General features: G+C 39.8%; 1 protein-coding gene across 1 annotated transcript; it reads right to left on the reverse strand.

Moving 5' to 3' along the window:
* Positions 1-1,611: 1,611 nt before the first annotated feature.
* On the reverse strand, positions 1,612-15,297 carry arhgap31 (Rho GTPase activating protein 31). Its single transcript, XM_069146508.1, has 12 exons — positions 14,904-15,297; positions 12,051-12,153; positions 11,491-11,635; positions 9,877-9,959; positions 9,643-9,750; positions 9,333-9,475; positions 9,032-9,239; positions 8,734-8,855; positions 7,606-7,662; positions 6,790-7,437; positions 6,523-6,671; positions 1,612-6,257 (listed from the first exon to the last, which is right to left on the reverse strand). The coding sequence occupies exons 1-12, from the start codon at positions 15,001-15,003 to the stop codon at positions 4,206-4,208; spliced, it is 3,918 nt and encodes a 1,305-aa protein (XP_069002609.1). The 5' UTR covers positions 15,004-15,297; the 3' UTR covers positions 1,612-4,205.
* Between the last annotated feature and the right edge of the window lie 4,172 nt (positions 15,298-19,469).

The following is a 19,469-nucleotide window of genomic DNA, read 5'->3' on the forward strand; positions in this document are numbered from 1 at the left end:
GAGAAATAATGAACTGCGCAGACATGGAAGAGACCTCTGCAAGCGCCTCCGCTATATACGCTACAAAGTGAACATCTCTGAATGGGAATGTGTGGTCCAAATATTAGATGTGACATTTGGAGAAAACTACAGTGTGTCACCTGCAGCCAGTCCATATGTGACCATTAATATTAGATTATAAAGGGCTACCTGCGCACTGAGATGTCTCCAGGTGGAGATCGCTTATATTTAATGTGCAGGTAAAAATATCTGTAAATATTTTTCAAGTATTAGTGGGCTTTTATATGTTTTAAACAAACACTGGTGTATCATAATGCATTATGTTGTTGTACAAACACTTTACAACAACAGAATGCTGTAAAGTGTCCGTAGGGAATAGCAGTAATGCGAGTTATACAGCTGGATTGCACTGTAATGGACCTCGTTGTAGTTTTATAATGAACTTGCAGGCTAAAATAGAAAAAAAAAAAAAAAAAAAAAAAAAAAAAATTTGAAAAGGATTGCAAGGTCTTTGGCTTCACCAAAGGATGCACAGCGACGCGCACGCGCACGCGCACACTCACAACATCATGGAAGCTGATTCACAGAGATTGTGTTTTCGTCTACAGATAGAGACAGTTGGAAACACGTCGCCCGTCACTTCTTTTCCGTGTGTGTGCGGTAGTTAGAGCTCCTCGTACCTGAAGCGCAGACTGTTTCCAGCAGGTTTGCTCTGCAGTTCAGTGGCTTGCTCTGTGGTGCAGTGTGGAGCAGGAGCCCCATCTGGTGGCAAAGACCAGACGTAGTTGATGAACGTGGAAGTGTACAAACAGGTTGTAGAGGTTTTTCAGGAAAAAAAAAAAAGTTGAAACAACATTTTAAGTGTAGCTTACTGTTCTATTTTTGTAAAGTAAAATATCACTGATAGGAGCAAACACCACACCACATGCAACCTGGGTCAGGAATCTCCATCTTTGGGGGGCCCCTTAAATACTCTTCATTCAGGCAGCAGCGCCACAGTCTCTGTCATCAGTCCTCTTTCAAAGAGTTGCTTTGTGGAGGAAAGGAAAGAAAGTTGTGACATTTTCAGGACTCAAGAAAAATAGAGGCATTTCCATCCGATGGGACGGTGTGAAATTTAGCAGATGATATCATTAATACTACAGTTAATGCAGTTTTTAACAGGTGGATAAGCAAAACAGGCATTTATTTAGGAAACATGTATAACTTGTGTGACCAGGTTTCCATGCGTTAGCAACAATACTTCTGGGGGAAAGAAGCAACACAGGGTTTTTTTTTTTAAGTGCCTAAGAAAGAAAGAAAAATGTCCAGGAGAAAATTATTAACCTGAATCCTTTATAAAGACCCGTAAACATTTTCCAGAATTGTACTTCTGGCAAAAACACAGCAAACAACAAGACTCCTGTTTGATAGGATAACCTCAGTATTTTTCTCATCCCTCGGAGTATGTTTAGACTTCCAATTAGTTATTAGTGTAATTTGAACAAATTACTGTAAATCATACAGATGCTGTTGCACTTTAAAAAACTGCAGTATGAGTGGAAACCTCACTAAACAATTTACAAAATAAAATCTTATTTTAAACTGGTGAGTCCGGACACGGCATTTTTTTTTAATGTTTTATTCTCATAGGTTTTTTGTTGTAATAAAACTCATCAAATATCTTATGTACATTACTTTGGGAGCCTTCATCAGATAATTAGGGAAAAACTGTCATCTTAGAAGTCTCAGTTCTGGTGTTTTTCATATGAATACACTCAGTTCAGTCAGTCATTTTCAGTATCAACAAGTATACAGGAGTTACAAAACACTAAAATAATAATACAAAAAACATTAAAATGTCCATCTACGGCACATGTTTTTTCTTTAACATTGTAATCATTCACTCAGTCCATACAAACTACAGTATAAAACCACTGTAACCTCAATAAGGTTTCTTAAATACAATATAACTTCCAAACTGTTGTGTCTTTGGGCGCTCACCCAAAGAGAGCATAAAAGGTAATTACACAAAATCAGAATGAGAAGAGAAAAAGAGAAAAATCAGGAAAAGACTAAATCAGACGTAAAGCACCATAAAAGTCCAAACACATTGAATACAGTCAGCAGGCATAAAGTCCAACCTCCAGTTTACTGTCTGACGAGCAGCTTCACAATTTTACTTTTGGTAACATCAAAATCATCAAATGAAGCTTTTTCTACAATTCTGTTTTATCTGTCTAAAAAACTCCAAACAACAAATGAAAACCTGTCATAAAATCCAAAGTAATACATATGAATTACATATGTATATGTGGCTAAATATGAATTAAGCTTCTGATATATTTAAATCAGAAACAGGAATTTACTTTTAAATATTAGTTTCAAAGTAAAATCACATTGACATCAGCTTATCACAGAGCCAGTCGCTACATACAGTATATAGTATACAGTAAGTTATATCACGTGTAAGTTCATAAGGGAATGAATAAATCTGTGACTGTTTAATTGTCAGTTCTTTAGTTTGATGTTTTATTTTTTGCGAAACTTTACCGTACAATTCCTGTATTTAGAGCGTTCGAGCATGAATTCAGTTCTGACATGAATATTTGATGAGCTCATAATTTTGCCATTGCATCACTGACGTATATACGTTGGGTTGGACTGTAATTTTATTCTTCTGAAAGTGAGTGTGCCGCTGCAAAATCCTGTGTATCGAAATGTTGTAGAAACATACAGAATATGAAGCGTCTCAATTGACACAAGCAATATTTTGTTCAAATTTCAGGCAAGCATCAAATATTCTCTGAAAACCTTTTTGGGTAAAAAAAAAGTTCATTTTTACAGGCTCTGTAAAATAACACAAAATTGGTCTTTATGAAAGCAACTCATTTTGTATTTATATATCTTAAATTTCCATGGTTTTCTGGAGATTTCTACTACACCTTCCAGTCTACCTCAGCTGTCTCCATGACAACTGAGTAACCGCATCCTCTGAGAAAAAAAAACAATGAGATATCACTGAAACAATTGAAGTAACTAAGTCCATTTACTCAAGAGCTTAATTTAAAGTTCAAATTAACAAATATTTGGACAGATGCATCGACTAGTTATTTTACAGGTTATGCCCAAAATATAATTCATAATTTGTGTAGAAGAACTTTGTTTTTTCTCCTTTCCTAAACCATTAATTATGTCACGACCCCACAGATTTACATGTTGACCCTTTGGAGGGGCTTTGACTGAGAAGCACTTCACCAAACGTTGTGTAGATAACTCCACCTGGACCTGCTGCAGCACTGCTTCCACATTGTTGCACCAAGTATTGTCAAACACAGTAATTTATCACTCACGGGGACATTTTACTGCAGAATTAGTACATTTGATTCTAAATATATTTAGCTGATAACACTTCTGTACTTTTAAGTAGGATTTTAATGCAGGGTGTACTTATGATGGAATATTTTTACATTGTATTATTGATACTTCACTCTCATTTGGGAAAGGGATGAAGGTGATTTTTTTTTTTTCTCCTCTTGTTGAGACCTCTGCGAAAAGTTATTTAATAAACCTTTTGCTTTTGTCCAGCTACTGTTTTGAAGGTCAAAAATTACGTTTCAAGCTCCATTTTTATGAGGAATACCTCTAGCAGCGTTTCTTCCGTGACATATGCTGCTCACCAGCTAATTTCTTAGTTGTGATTTTTAACAGTTAAAACGCTGTGCAGCACACAGTGTTTGGCAGAATGTACTCTGAAGATACACAGTGACTTTGTTTGGACTACACACACTCTGAGATCTCCCATCTCAGATATACTGCAACTTGTATGATACTTAATGTCATTTATTGTTGGGCCACATTTTAAAAACATTTTCCTTCAGCAAAGCTAAAATGATTCGTCGATTGGCAGCTAATTAACTGTATTTTCTGATAATTTATGGATTAAACATTTAAGTGACTAAATAGAAAACAATAGGCGCACTAATGGATAAAGAAACAATATTTAGTTGCAGCCTCAGTCAAGCTTCAATAGCTCTCACACACATCATGGCTTCTTCTTCCTCAGATACTTCTTGTTTTTTTAAATTATTTGAACCAATACATCAACCTTCAAGAAAGGTATGAGTCACACACATGTAATGCGGTTATGATCTTCTTTTCATTCCTTATGTGCTGGATCTATTTACATGCGCCCACAGTGTCACAGCCAGTGAGTGCACCTCCACTCACTCGATCTGTCGGTGGCTCCTGCTGTCAAATATCATCGACCTCCTCTGCGGCTGGTAGAAGCAGCTGGTCGACGTCTCCAGTCTCTGTCCGCTCTTTGGAATAGTCATTTTATTTTGAAGAGCGATCCCTTCTGGCGTCCTGAAATTCTCCGCCATCTCTTTAGAGAAGGCGTTAACTGCTGATGTGTCATTCAGGCTCTTGATGGATGAGAGGAGCTTGCCGTCGTCCCCTGACGACGGATAGTCCATGATGGGGAAAGGAGGGCTGAGCAGGATGAGGCTCTGAGGTCTCTGTCTGTTCCTAAAGGAGGGTCTTTGTAAGAGGTTCCCTCTGTTGGGTCTGGGACAATCTACAAACACCTCCAGAGTGGGTGGGTGTCTCCTGGTTATAACCGGCACTTCTGGGGTGGATGCGGTCTTTCCAGACTCGGCACATTTCTCAACATGAAGGTGTTTTTGGTGTTTGGGGCCCGGCTCTTTATTCTCCAGCTCCTCCTTTAAGTCTGACATCATCGGAGGAGGTACGGCGCTGCTTTTCTCTGCACTCATTTTAGGATAGTCCTTTTCTTGTTCCTTTGCTGTGTTGAATTCATTCTCATGTCTGGAGTGAGGTATCTGACTGTACTGCACCTTCGGAGGGACGACGGGAACGGCTATGGCCTGGCATGTTTTTATCATGAAGGCTGTCCGAACAGACGACACACTGACTGGCGCTGAGTTTCTGCGAAGAGGTGCCTGCCGATCATTGAGAAACAGTTCCAGCTCTGATGGTAGCACGTTGTTTACAGTTCCAGATGAGGCCGAACCTCTCTGACAAGAGGAAAACTCTGATGAATTCCTGTTTTGTTGATTAGAAATGTCTCTGATGTATCGATGCCCCATGTCTAAATTAAGAGAATAGGGCCTGTGTTTAGAGAAGCAGTTCTCCTCTCTTTTCTCCGAGGCTGCTGCCTCGCAAGACATTTGTCTGTTAAACCTCTGAGATGACACTGTATTCTTCTGTTTTGCCGTGCTGCACTTTCCTGTTTGAGGATTTGTTGCATTATTGCTGTTCAGACTCATTCGTGTAGGCGCTGATGGCAGATATGTCCATTTATTTTCTGGTTTGCTGCTGGCAGTTGGAGGAGCGTTTCCTGAGAGGCGTTCCGCGCTTTTAATGACGGATTGTTTGGTGGCATCAACTGGAGGGGATGAAATCTTTCCCGCCTCTAAGCTCAGGGTTTCCCCCAGTGAGCCGAAGGGTGCCAGCTGGTTAAACAGCTCGTCCACGTCAGGTGAGTGTAGAGGACTGGTGACCCACTGCTTCGTGGAGCTGAAATCCTCCCAGGGCTCCACCAAGTCCAGCTCCTCTGGGTGTCCTCCACAGCTTTCATTGTCGTCAAGGTTTGGCAGCTCCAAGGTTTTACGCCTCTCCTCCACACGCACAGAAAGCCTCTTGATAACCTCCACCTCAGGAATCACACTTTTCTTTGCTCCGTCACAGGAGATTTTTAGGTTCTCTTGAGGACTTTCATGTTTCAGAGATTTCCTGGTTGCTCCTGAGAAGCTTGCGATCATTGGAACATCCTTTATTGCAACTTGATCTAAACTGGTTTCCTTTAAAGGAAGTTGGCTCTGCTTGGTGTAAACTGGATCATCTTTGCTTAAGGGTGAGACTTTTTGATGCAGCTGCTTCTGTTTCTCATGTTCCGTGTCCGCAGGCCGAACATTTTTTGACTTTCCTCCTGAAATTGCATCAAAGCTTTTGCGCAGAGAAAATGAGATGTCTGACTGGGAGGGCTGTTTCTTTGCCAAGGCAGATCCGGCAGCAATTACATGATCGCTCAGAGAGGTAGTCAAAGACTGCTCCCTACATAGCAAAGACAGAGACGGAGAGCTGCGGCTTCGCTTCGACTTCACATCCATTGTTAACTTGGGGTTCTCACAAGAGCTCGTCGTGACGAAAACTGGTTTGAAGGTCTCATCCAGCAGGTCAATTTCAGGTTCAGTTATCTTCAGTTCCTGGTGGAGGTCGGGCCACAGATCTCTTCCAGTTGAAGATCCTTTGCCCTGAGAAAATAGCAAGAATAATCTCAGTTTTAAGCAGTATACTTTTTGTCACTCGACTTGGTTATTCTTGAGAGTTGCAGGGACCATTAATAAATCTGAAGGCACTACAAGAAGCCTAAAACTGGTAGCACTGACTTATACCATTTTTAACCAATAAAAGCTTTAGTTTGAGCCTTTAAAGACTTAATTTGACAGTGTACTTTAAACCAGCTGTGCATACAACTTGAGCCCCAATCAAAGAAAACATCTGTAGCAAATTATTTACCAGTTGTGCATCTATGGGCTGCTTGTGCAGTTCTTTCCCAGAAGATGGCGGTGTGTCTTTTCCTTGTCTTGCATTTGAGAAGGTCAGCGGTTCCAGTTCAGAAACATTCCTCCCTCCTTGAACTTCTTGCATCACTTCTTTGCTCGTATCTGAACAAAACACACACACACACACACACACACACACACACATATATAAATATGTATGAATTTAACATGTAATGAAACAAGCCTTTTCAAAATGTGATCAAAAGGAAGATGTCTGCACCTTGTGGCGACATTCTAAAGGTCAGCTCCTCTGTGCTTTTCCTCTCTGCTCCTTCCTGCCTCTTCGGTTCCAGTTGGGGGAAAGTGTTGCTCTTTCCATTGTTGTTGCTCAGCTCTCGAGATCCTGAGGTCTCTTTGCAGGGTTTCAGAGTAGCTGCTTTTTCCTTGGCGTGCCCCCTGCATGGTGTGCTGTTAGAGCTGATAACGGCTGAAACACGCAAGGGTACAGACACCGCGAAAGGCTCAGATATGTTGACGGCTCTGCGCTGATGCCTCGGCGAGGACTCCAGCGGGAAAAAGCTTCCCGGAAACGAGGGTCGGGAGGAGCTGTTGTGGGAGGAGCCCGAGTACAACATCCTCCTGTTTTTTGGGGAGGTGGGTTTGTAGCCGCTGACGTCGTCACCTTTGAACACCTTAAGCTGCTCGGGCAGTGTTTTCTGAGAGGGCGCAGAGGCACCTGGTGACACCTTTTGGTTCATACTTGGGCTCCAGCCACCTGTTGCCCCGGCAGCTTTCTTCCCTTTAAACTCCCAGTTAGGGTCCTGTTCACTCAGGTCGTAGAGTGAGTCAGATCCCAGCGTTCTGGATTTTACATCCGGAATGAAAATACTGCCACCTGCTGGACTACCGCTTCCTGTTCGGTCATCATCTGTGCAAAAAAAAAAAAAATGACATCAGTGATACATTTTTAAAAAGTCATGCATTTTTGCATCTTTTAGATTTCTTGCAAAATTACTGCCTCCCAATAATTGTAATCTTTTTTTTTTTTTTTTTTTAATTATCTGCTAAGTAATAGAACAAAGTTTTTTCGTCCCACCTGTTGGTAAGGAACACAAAGATTCCATGCTCCTGGATGGACGAAGAGCTGTCTTTTCTGTGGAAAAAACTGTACTATTAACTTTAACATTTCAACAAAACAGGAACAGAACATCACTTTTATAGCTTTTACAATTTAAAAATAGATCCTAGTATTTGAATTGTGATACAGAACAATAATCTTTCATTTCTTCCATGTTTAACCCAGTGTCACGCAAAGCATGTAATACACCCAGCAGTGCACTTCAGGATAATGTGTCAGTGTCACGTTTAGCCTCACCTAGTTGTGAATAGTAAGGCTGCTGAGGTTTAGTCACCACAAAATACGTAGTTAGGGTAAGGAAAAGATCATGTAAGATCCTTAATTGTACATTACGTAACTTAAAAATATTATGTTGTGTAAGGAACTTACCTACGTTACTTAAAAGAAATCCATGTCACTTTCTCGTGGACTCGAACCCTAGTCTCCTGGTTGGAAGTCCAAGAACCATCCAACCACCTCCAACCTACTTTCCTGCTCAGACTTCATCACTCTTTACACAGTACTCTTTCACATGGCTTGCGACACATGACCTCAGTCTTCGACGCTGGTCATACGTGTCTGTACTTTTCACGCCGTAGCCGAGGCAAAACGTGACACTAACACTTCGTCCTCTAGTGGTCTGTTTGGGTGTGTTACACACTCTGTCCATGATACTGGGTTAAAATTTTATAGGCCAGTACTTCTGAACTTTTTTGGCCTCTGACCCCTGAGTAGTTAATATTTGTAGGCCTAAAAAGGTGACACAAGATAGTGTAGTAAAAATAAACCTAATTTTTTGAGAAAGAATTTATTTTTTGACTTTATTGTTTTTAACCCCTGGAATCAATTCACCGGGACCTGCTGGGGTCCAATGAGGAGCTCCGAATTGAAACATGCAGGCCTTTTGTATTCCTGTAAGGGCACTTTGATGCTCTGCGAGTTATTATTCATCTTTGTCCTTTCTTTGTCTTTACCCTTTATTTCTTTTTTTATACATGATAATGTTGCAAGTACATATTTGTGCAGCTCATGTTCACAATGGACTATCTTAGAGTGGAGGAACAATCCAGTCATTTAGTGTTATTTCCTTTAAAAGCGTATAGTTACCCGTTATCCCCTGAGCTCTTATGAAGACACTCCCGTTGCGGCTCAGTTTTCCCTTTGATTCCACAGATCTTCCAAGGTTGAAGATAGACTTCCACTTTTTCGATTTCCCAGAAAACTTTCTCCTAACAGAAAAAGAGAGATCATGAAACCCAGAGCTATCGGACAGCTTGTTCTTGGTTTCAGTGATCTGCATTGTTTAGATACACATGCACACATCTGGTGCCAGATAAGCCTCAAACGCAGGCGCATTTAAACACATATAATCATAGTGACTGAAACAACCTGACGCAAATCTTACTTGCTGTCTGATATGTCTATGACGGTGTGATAGAGCGTGGCAGTGCTGGTATCAGGCAGACTGTTCTCTCGCTGACGTTCTCTATGAACGGGATGGTTTGGACTTAAGGAGCGGGCCTGAGCTTCTTCCAGGCTCATCAGCTTCATCGGCCCACACTGGCCACTGATCGGGAGCGTGGCATACTTCTCCCCACACATCAGACTTGGCCCTGGAGGAGTATAGTAAGTTGGTTTTTCAATGGTATATTAGCAAATCCTTTTCAGCATGTGAAGAATGTGTTGACACTTTTTGAATTTCATACCTTCTTTGGGTTTAATTTGTGCAAAGTCCCCATTGAAGATCTGCTCTGTGTGGTTTAAAATAAACTCAACCACTGACTGCTGTATCCGCACCTCCTGGAAAGCCATGTCTCCGTTACCAGATGAAGCTTCAATGTCTTTGGATCTAAGAAAAGAAGAAACGTTGAAACCGCTCCAATTTAAGATTAAAAACAGGTGACAAATTCATGACAGCTTTCAATACGAATACTAGACCAAAGGTACCAAACTGTCAAAGTTTGTTTCTTGTGTGTGTATAAAGTGTTTCAGGCACATCTGTGAAGTTAAACTCACCTTAACAGATTTGGAGCCCACACCAGGGCCAGGTTTCGTGTATGCATGTTTGTCTGGGTGCTTAAGGTGGCGAGGTGAGCCAAGTGTTTTGTAAGGTACTCCAGAGTCCTGGGGGCAGTTGATAAAAACTTCTTAGTGCATTTATTACAACAACATGAGTCAAAAACAGGACTCAGAGGCTTCAGAAGCTGGAAAATTGCCTTCACTTTAGAGTGAAGAGGGGCTGAGATTCACCTGAAATGAGGGTTCGGCAGCTCTTTGATGACCCTCTGAATATGTAAAAGTCTCTCATGATCCCCGTGCACTGTGACCACTTCCTGAATGTAAAACAGAGAAAAGTGTTATTAATTTCTTAAAATTCTATGGTTATGGTTTAGATAAGACTCTAAATTCTCAAATGAACTTAATTTCCAAAAGCCACTTCTCCTCAAATATGAAGTGATTTTCTAAGCTTGTGGTCTCTGCAGCTCTCTTGCATAGAAACCTGCACACTAGAATAACATCTAAGATTGTGCCTGTAGGTTCAATGGATCAATGCACTGATAAACTGTGCGATAAATGGATCCCATCTGCATGGTCCTAACTGTTTCTACCTACAGCTTCCTAAGTCTAATATCCCTGCTAAACACATGTGAACAGACAAGGAGTGTGTGCAGGCCAACTAATGTGATTGAGGTCCAAACAGCTGAGCACATTAGCTGCATTTTTTATGAGGTCGTAAACATAGTAAACATACGTGCTTAAACTTGTGCTGTTTTGTGTCAGTCAAAGAACACAATTTATTTTAAAATGTTACATCTAAAAAGGCCACAATCTATCGCGTGGTTTCAAACAAATAGATGTGAAAACAGCCCGGCTAAAAACTTTAGACCGACTTCATTCTTTCTTCTTTGAGAACACAAGAAAGCTCTTGTGGTCTTTGTTATGGTTTTTTTTGAGTACACCATGTGAGATGCAGATTTTTCCCCAAAACACTGAAGTCCTGGAGTTCTCAGGAACGAGCTGCACGAAGATGTATGAATGCCAAAGTATGCAAATGGTCTGTCAAAGTACACAGAACACTAAACAGAAAACACTAAATCAGGCCTTTCAGTTCGGTATTCCTGTTCCCTTCTGCTTGCTCCTGCCTCTTTCATGTTTGTATTTAATCCAGAAAATGCAGCCGTGAAGCTTCTTCAAAAATAGAGATGGTGTAACCCCAATTTCATCCACACAGTTACATTTTGAATCTATTTTAGGATCTGTTTATACTTTTTGGCATTTTTCTCTTGTGCCATCATAAACCTTAAACTAGAAACAAAATGTTCTCATCTTTAAGTCAAACTCTTCAATAAAAGTAAGTTGAATCAGAACAAACTGTAATTTGCCAAAACAACCTAACAACAGGGTGTCCCACAAAGAAACACAAATATACATACACAGATAAAACAGACCATAAACACGCAGTGTCTGACAAGTATACTCAATTAAAATAGTTTTGCTCTTGCACATTGGGTGCAAGCACAACTAATTAATCCTGAATGTCTTTGTGTAATTATGTAAATCAGTATGTTCTTTGCTCACAGCTAAGTTGAGATCTGCTAATTGCACAGTTTTCTACATGGAAGTGGTGAAAACAGCTGATCAACGCTGATCCAAAAAGCTGAGGTCATGGAACATGGTGAAATGAATACGTTTTATATCATGTTGACACAAATATAGAGAAGTAATTGCTGCTTACTAATGTCTGGTGTTGGTGTTGCCATTTTGTCTGTCTCTAATTACAGTTTGTAAAGCATGAATTTAGAAACAAATCTGCTGTCAAACCACTTTGAAGTCACGCTGCAGATGTGGTTTGAATGTACTCACGGTGAATTTGCTGTATAGCTCGTATGTGAGCAGAGGATTGGGTAGCTCCCTGAAGTACAGCTTACATAAGGAACCCACACAGTGGATGTCCTGGAGGTACACTTCCTTTGTAAGGTCAGGGCACGCCTCAGAGCAGAATTCCTGCCTACACACAAACACAGACACACAGTTAGCTGAATGCTTGGATTGTTTAACACCTCTGCTAAGTATTGTTGCATCATGTGGCTTGTTAGACTGAAGTTGACTCATGTTGTTGTGGGGGGAAACAAACAGCAACAAAGATGAGAAACAAGCTCAATATTAATCAGAGAAAACAATATATCCTCGCCTAATTTTATGTGGATGATTTGCTCCAAACAGCATATGAACACCAATAATTATAGAGTTGATACTTACAGTCCATGCCCAGACATTTTAAATCATAACTTTTATCAACTTATATTTATGACTCGAGGTCTTTCATGTCTCATGTCAAATAAACAGCGTCATTTGAGGGACATTTTTAATCTTGCAAATATAAAGAAAAGAATAGCTGTACAGGAAAAACACTGCATAAGTACCTGAGACGCTGGATGTTTGAGGTGACCCCCGACAGTCTGTAGATCCCGTCCACAATCCCATGCTTCTCAATGAACTCTGCACATTTCTTCAGAACCTGAGGAACTTGTGTGAGAATTTGTGTTAATCACACACTGTTCGAGACACTTGAACACTTATTTTTACATGATGACTTGATGGTCACATTATCCTTAAAAAAGGAAGGAAACAGCTGCAAATATAACGTCTCAATGTTAACAATGCACATAAGGTTGACTTCACGGTGTGCGGTTTGTTCCACCATGGCTGTTTTCGGTTCCTTGGGGCCGGTGATTGTAGGTGGACTTTGACAGGAAGTTAAAAATGGTTTGTTTGTTTCAGAGGAAAGTTGACACACCCAGTCCTTGTAGCTGGTATTACTTACGACATTTCCTCTAATAGAAAACGGCTTTTAAAATGTTACCTCTGACCTGCGCAGCTTTCCAAACTACAGTACATCACCTTCTGTACACAACTGTGTTCCACTTTAAAAAAAAAAAAAACAATGAGTAGATATAACAGTGTCAGAGTGAATCACATGCTCTGATTCACTCTGACCACAGCTTCCCTTTAGCTAATACTCAAAGTTACAACTCGGTGCAAATCAATATATGTGGAAAAAAAAGTTTCCTCTTACTTTGAATCATATTCTGCTGGATTTGATTCACATGCCGACGTGGACACACAAACATCCCACTGAGCTTCATAAAATGTAGAGTGAACAAAAAATTGGACTGCTGTATTTGTGATTCATTGTGATTTGTACAAACACAGCATCAGTGGGCTTTTGACTGTAGTCCTTTAAGGGTGCGCATGAAGGATGAGACTTACAAAATAAATACAAAATAAGGATGTATCTTAAGACGATATAAAGTATGGCTCTCTTTAGATATAAAGACTAAATTTCCCCACTGTGGGATTAATAAAGTCTAATCAAAATCTAAAGTCTAACAACATTAAATAGGATGTCACATTTTCAGTCTCACATGAGCCAACAAATAGACTTTTTACTTCTTAGTAGAGCATGATATAAAGTATTATTGAGTAATTAATTATGTCTCAATGCAGGTTTAAATAAAATACATGAATATGTATATATGTGGAAATCAATAGTTAATATGACTTATCTTTCAGTAGGCCCAAAAAAGGCCCATATGGTTACTTATATGTATATTTGTTCCAGTACTGATATTTCCGTTGGGAGATACTTTGAATACTTTTCTGTTTTATTCCCACGTATTTTAGCATTTAGTTGGAAAGTTGCAAACAAAAAGTATAATCCATCCTCCGCAAAATGACTGTCTGAATATTTCTGGCAACGGTTAATTTCCTAGTCATTACCACAGACACCAGCAATCTGCCATTTACATTCTCATCTTTTTTTACTTAATTGGATTTTCAGTTGCGTGCCTGCGGTCGAATTCTGGATGATGAACAACTCAAGAGTTGTCATTTCGTGCCTCTCCGTTTCTGCACTTCTGAGAAGATTTCAGCTTCTTGTAGACTGCCAACAAAACACAGTTTGACTTTGACTGGGCATATTTTTTAAAGATACATTATGACAACACATGAAATCATGAATGAGTCTCGATACCGAGTTGATAGATGCAAGTTGTTGGTTAAAATGCTGAAACTGCAGCTGCTACCTTTTCAAAAACCTCTTCACAGCCCTGCAGTCTCTCTCTTTGTGAGGTTTTGTAAACATATTTTACAGACTTTGACTTCAGCTCCTTTAAAGGTTGTGGGCGAGATTTTTAAAACCTTGTTAGAAAACCTGTCAAGTAAAACGTTTGTGTACTGCCAGAGGACAGATGTTACGGTGTCTGCTGATTTAGTGTTGCTTTCTTGAATTACTGCAATTTTACACCACATGATACACATGCTCTAAACAAAACAACAATTAACACTTATGCAGGGAACATGTGCGCATCACTCAGACACAGGAAAATAAATAGGTTTTTCGATGGTCCACTTTGTGTTGTTCTTAGTTAGTGAGATACTTTCATTAAAACACACAACAGTTTAAAGTTTAAAAGCACAATACGTCAGATGCGTCCATGATGGAGGGGTACGACCCGTACCTCCTCCCTCACTTCCTGCTCTGTATGCCCCGCCTTGCAGTGTGTCCACTCTAACAGGTCTTCCTTAAAGTTATCCTCAATGCAGCTTTTCATACGTCTCAGCACGTGGAGGATTTCTGTTCCATCTTTTCTATTTTTGACACAACATGCCAAAAAAACCTCTCAGATGATGGTTGTAAGAAAAGAACAAGGCATGAGAACAAAAATAAGAAAAGAACAGAAACCCCTCATGAAATCCTGACCACTTGGATATTTTACAATGCAGTTTGTTTGTTCTATTTTTTCTTTTTTTGGCTCATTATTTTCTCGCATGTATAAGTAGAAGCAGCAGCAGCACCGCCCAGTCTTTTGTCAGACACCAAACTAGTCATATAGTCACCATAGGAAATAGACACAAAAAATGTGAGAGCCACACCCAAAGTCACAAATTACCATTAAATATAGCCAATGGGTGATTGAATGGCATAACTAAATGTAAAACATGTGTAGTATACTGAAAATGCACATATGTAACCTTTGAACAAAGACTGTATCTGTTACATAAAGACACTTTTTGTCTTTTCTATTTTTGACCAGATAATGTGTGTAGATAGTTACAAAAGCTCTAATCATCTAGGAAATGACTCATAAAGTTTAATCTTACTTATAAATGTTACCCCCTGTGTCCGAGCCAAGTAGTCAATGAAGGCAGTAATCTGTAGTTTGCTGCTTGTAAAGGAGTATTTCATTTCAAAAGAATCATAAAAATTGTTTTACCATCTTGTCCTGAATTCTGGAGATGTTCTATCAGGTCACAGCCGAACGCATTCTCACTTCCTTTCTTTTTGGACTTCTGCTTAGTCCCTTTATTCTTCATGTGGCTCCAGTTAGTAGTCCAGATGATTAAAACAAAACGTTCTTTGAAAGTGCAGCGACTGATCCATATGACCTCGACGAAGGTTGAGTTTGTGGGTCAAAAAGCAGCCACATAGAAATCCCAGCAAACAGCTCCCCAAAAAGTCTGCATCCGCTCACATTCTGACTGACCGCACAGTTGGAGGCTGAGAGCAGAAGTGACGTCACTTTTTCACCTTAAAGTCCTTTTAGATTCTTGTTGCTTCAAGACATGACCAAAGAAAAGTCATGGTGTGAGTGCCGGTTAGCTGGGACGTGGCGGTCGGCTGCTTTATCTCTGAAGGATTTGCAGAAACAGCATTAGAATCGGTTGGTTTCCTGTTGTTTTTTTACCCCCGGCCAGACTCTCTCTCCCTCTGCTACTTTTTATCTCCTCCTCTTTTCCTTCATTCCACACAGTCTCCCCTTTACACTGGCTTCTCTGTAGCTGACACATACATGCATCCAGAGAGGCAAATCCCCTCAGGAACATCAGTTTTTCAAAATTTTTAAATCTAATTTCCCTTTGAGATTTTCCAAATATTTTGTGTTTAGAGATGGACTCGTGGCAGTGGGGTGGCATGGATTTTTGGTAATGTTCAGACTATGTAAGGGGAGGGTTACGGGAGGAGGAGGAGAACAGCTGACTTCTGTTTCTCTCCTGGTTTAGGAATTACTGAGCTCTTTTATTCATTTTTTTTTTTTTTCCATGTGCCCAAACTTGGAGCTAACGGGAAAGCTGCTCTCTGCCTTCCTGAATGCTCCCAATGTATACAGTTTCCTGTGCAAAGAGCCCGGGCTCGAAAACAAAAACAGACGGGTTCTGAAGGAAGAGGGAAGTGGGAGGTGACTGAAGTGAGGGCCTGAAGGGCACAGATGGGAAATGGGGGGAGATAAGAGGGGGGTGGCGTGGCGAGATGGACAACACATGGTTCTTGTTACTGCTATGCATTTCATCTTTTGCCCTTTAAGCTTGACTGCAACTTTAATGCAAACACATAACTAATGCATGCATTAAATAGTACCGATGCTAATTTAGAAGAGTAAATGTTTTCCTCTAGTACTCTGTCCCTGTGTTGAGTAACTGTAGACCATTTACATAATCCTGTACAATAAGTAGCGAGGAAATATTTCTCACATTTTTAGCCTTCTAACAGTTTTGCATGGAAAATTACAGATGCTGCAAGCCAAAATGAGGTTTGAAATTTTACAGCTGTAAAATACTTTCTGTGAATTGATAAGATCTAATCACTATTTGCAGCACATTTAATCCTGCTGGACTCCACTCAAACCACCACTGACTGCAGTGATTTATTAGATTGGAGACATTTATCGAATTAGAATTTAACACAACAACTAAAGTCAGAAAATCTGCTGTCTGCACGCATCAAACCACATTTCTATTGCGAAACTTATCTGGGTTTTGGAATGAACCACAACGTTCAATATGAAGACTGTCGAAACACAGAAACCACTTACAGATTCTCACCCACATGGGTTACAGTATATTAGATTATACAGGGCACTCTGGGGCAGCAGAAACAAGCTGCAATCACCACACTAACATGCACATATTATATATTTTTTTTTAAGTTGATATGATAAAATTGTTGGGAAACAGTTGTCTGTTTACACATCCAGCAGATATGGATCCATTAATTTGGGGCTGTGTTTTGGCCACTTGAAAAATGTAGGTTCAATTTTCACTACTCGTTTTGGTCTCCACCAACTCCCCAAGGAAATATCTATCTCTTAACCCTCAGTAAATGCTTTGTTTTGTCCACCAGCTAATCACTAACATTGTCTGTCTTCCGTTTAATGCTGCTGAGGTACAGTGTAGAGATTTTGTTTTGTTTTTCTACAGCTTAAGCCCAAACGCTGTCAAAAGCAGTGTGACAAAGTAAAGTAACAGGCCGGAAAACCAAAACAATGAGCTGACAGAAGCTGAAACTCTCAGTAGAGCCGACAGAAACCTGCAGAGCTGTGTGATCATTTTATGCGGATTTTTTAGAAGTAGTGGCTCCTTTAAAATATAAATAGTCATGTGATGCTTCGTTTCTATAATATTCATTTTCACAGCTTTAAGGATGCTAGTTTTCTTTTTCAAATTTTCTTTGGTACATTTTTTTCCATTTGCTGATTAAGTACTTTATCCATCTATCTGCTCTACTCATTTACTCTTAAGGAAATAGGGGAGCCTACCCAGCATGCAATGGCTCAAAGGAAATCTGACTGAAAACACACACAATGCACATAGAGTTTTCACCTCACCTGACCAGTGTAACTCTGAACTGTGAGAAAATTGGAGCATTGAGAGGAAACTTGCACAAACTCCCACCATTGACCTGTTGGGCTGGTCTGATAGACTGCAATGAAATAATATGACATGATTAAGAATGTGGCAACTCAACCAAGTCAGGCTCGGACATGTGGGAGGCACACCCCTCTTTATTTTTCTCATGTATTATTTTGCTCTATTTTTATTGTGTTGGATTATTATTTTGTCTATTCGCTCCCTGATGTATGTTCACTTGCAATAACAACTCATATTCCAGTAGGTGAATTAGTGGTTACAGTGAGTGAGGCTCACACAGGCACTTAGGGCAGTTTGGAGGTCCTTTTGAGCAAGGCAGGTGGGCGTGTCAGTTGAGCAGACAGACAGCATGAAGCCACGTTGAGCTGATGCTCTTTGTGTTTCTGTATTTCCAGGAAAGGAATGTTCCAAACTTATGCACACCTGGAAGTCCCCTTTGTGTCTCCAAGTGTGCAACAGATGTATAGAATGAGTCGGGAGTTTGTGTTTACTCTCAAGCAAAGCGTACTGCTTTGCCATACATCTATTACTATTGCAAATAGAGATATAAACATCCAATGAGTGAAGTCCTACTTGTACGAGGGTTACAATATTTATGAAAATACAGTACACATTGTAGACACCACTGGCCTTCTTCTAAGTTTCTGAATGAAGTGGTTTGTAGAGTAGATCGTAGCGTACAGACTTGAAGAGTTGATATTTTTGTGTTGTGAATGTCACGTGAGCTAGATGACCAGGCCTGACCTTGGCAAGACAAAGCCTTCTTTCTGCACCATAGGAAGAGGAGATGACATCATGCTGTTCATACAAAGCCTCAGACATCCCGCTCTTTCTTTGCAATGGTTAATAAAAAAAAAAAAGTGTCTATGCAAAGAAGACATGTCATTGTGTGTGTGAATAATAAGGGGCTATTCTTGTCCTTACTTTTAGTCTTGTAGTACATGTCCTCCATTTCCTCAGATGTTTATGTAATTTATTTTGTAGATCTGCAGCATAGTCTAGCTTCAGCTAAATGTGAGAAAGTGGAAATGATGCAATGATGGGTAAAAGAATATTTCTTGTATATTTACATATATAAAAACACTGTTGGTCTGAGGCAATAATATATTTTAAAGCTCATGTTACTCACTGATAAGACAATAATCAATATTTGTCAACAGAAACAATGCTACCCCAATATGGAAATCAGTCAGAATAAATTCAAATAGCAAATTATTAGGTTCCAAAAAAATACTTAATTGATGGATTTTACACAACATTGTAGCCTACACACCCGTAATAAGGTCAGGTGCAAAAACAATCACGACAACAAACAAAAAGCAAAAAACATCAAATTGTAGCCTAAGGATCTACCATTTCATATAGTTCACAATAATATCTGTAGAAGTTTTGATAAGATAAAAATATTCATATCGTGATAATGTTAATATTACGACTATTTGACGTAATGACGTCCCACAGCTACATTTTGTACGTATACGTACCCACAGTAAGTTTGCATGGCTGAAAGCGGCTCGTCGGTAGAGAAGACAGTTTCTAAAAGGGGAGCGTTAACCTCATATAAGTCCTCTTAGAATTGCATCACTTTTGAAACGAGCAACATGAGCACACTGTGTGCATTCACATTCAAATCCAGCAGAGTAAAATTGTAGAAACTCACCATTTATTCAACTTTTTTGTTGTTGGTCCATCAGGAAAAATCTAAGAACTGTTTCCTTTAGCTCACATTGGCTGTTTTCTCTACAGATGGTCCATGCTGATGCTGAGTGTGACATCTTTCCACAAACAGACAAGACTTAATCAGTTTGTTTTCATTATACAGTAAGACCACTGCTGGTCAAACAGCCTGGAAATGAAAGAATTCTCTCTTTAATAACAAGAACAACAGACCTATCTCAAGATGTTTTTCCAAAAGTGATAGTTGTGCTTTCACCGCCCCCCACTGGTCAGATTTATGAACTGTAGCCTGGTGGGACTGAGCTTATTGTACAATATACTACTACCATCATCCACATTAATTTCCTAACTGTAATAGAGCAGGCTATTTATGCTGGGAGAAACTCTTTAGAGGGACTTCATTTTATTGTAGAACTATCTGATGCATTACAGGAAATCATCTAACAACTATATCAAAC

This window comes from Embiotoca jacksoni, unplaced genomic scaffold, assembly GCF_022577435.1.
Source record: "Embiotoca jacksoni isolate LCO1_2020_lvr unplaced genomic scaffold, fEmbJac1.0.p SCAF_13, whole genome shotgun sequence".
NCBI classification, from domain to species: domain Eukaryota; kingdom Metazoa; phylum Chordata; class Actinopteri; family Embiotocidae; genus Embiotoca; species Embiotoca jacksoni.

Excerpts from the sequence above, each read along its gene's own strand:
- arhgap31 (XM_069146508.1), bottom strand. The coding sequence starts at position 15,003 with ATGAAGAATAAAGGGACTAAGCAGAAGTCCAAAAAGAAAGGAAGTGAG. Across the intron at positions 8,856-9,031 it reads ATAGACATATCAGACAGCAA|GAGAAAGTTTTCTGGGAAAT; the intron begins GTAAGATTTGCG and ends TTTTTCTGTTAG. Across the intron at positions 7,438-7,605 it reads TTTGTGTTCCTTACCAACAG|ATGATGACCGAACAGGAAGC; the intron begins GTGGGACGAAAA and ends TTTTTTGCACAG.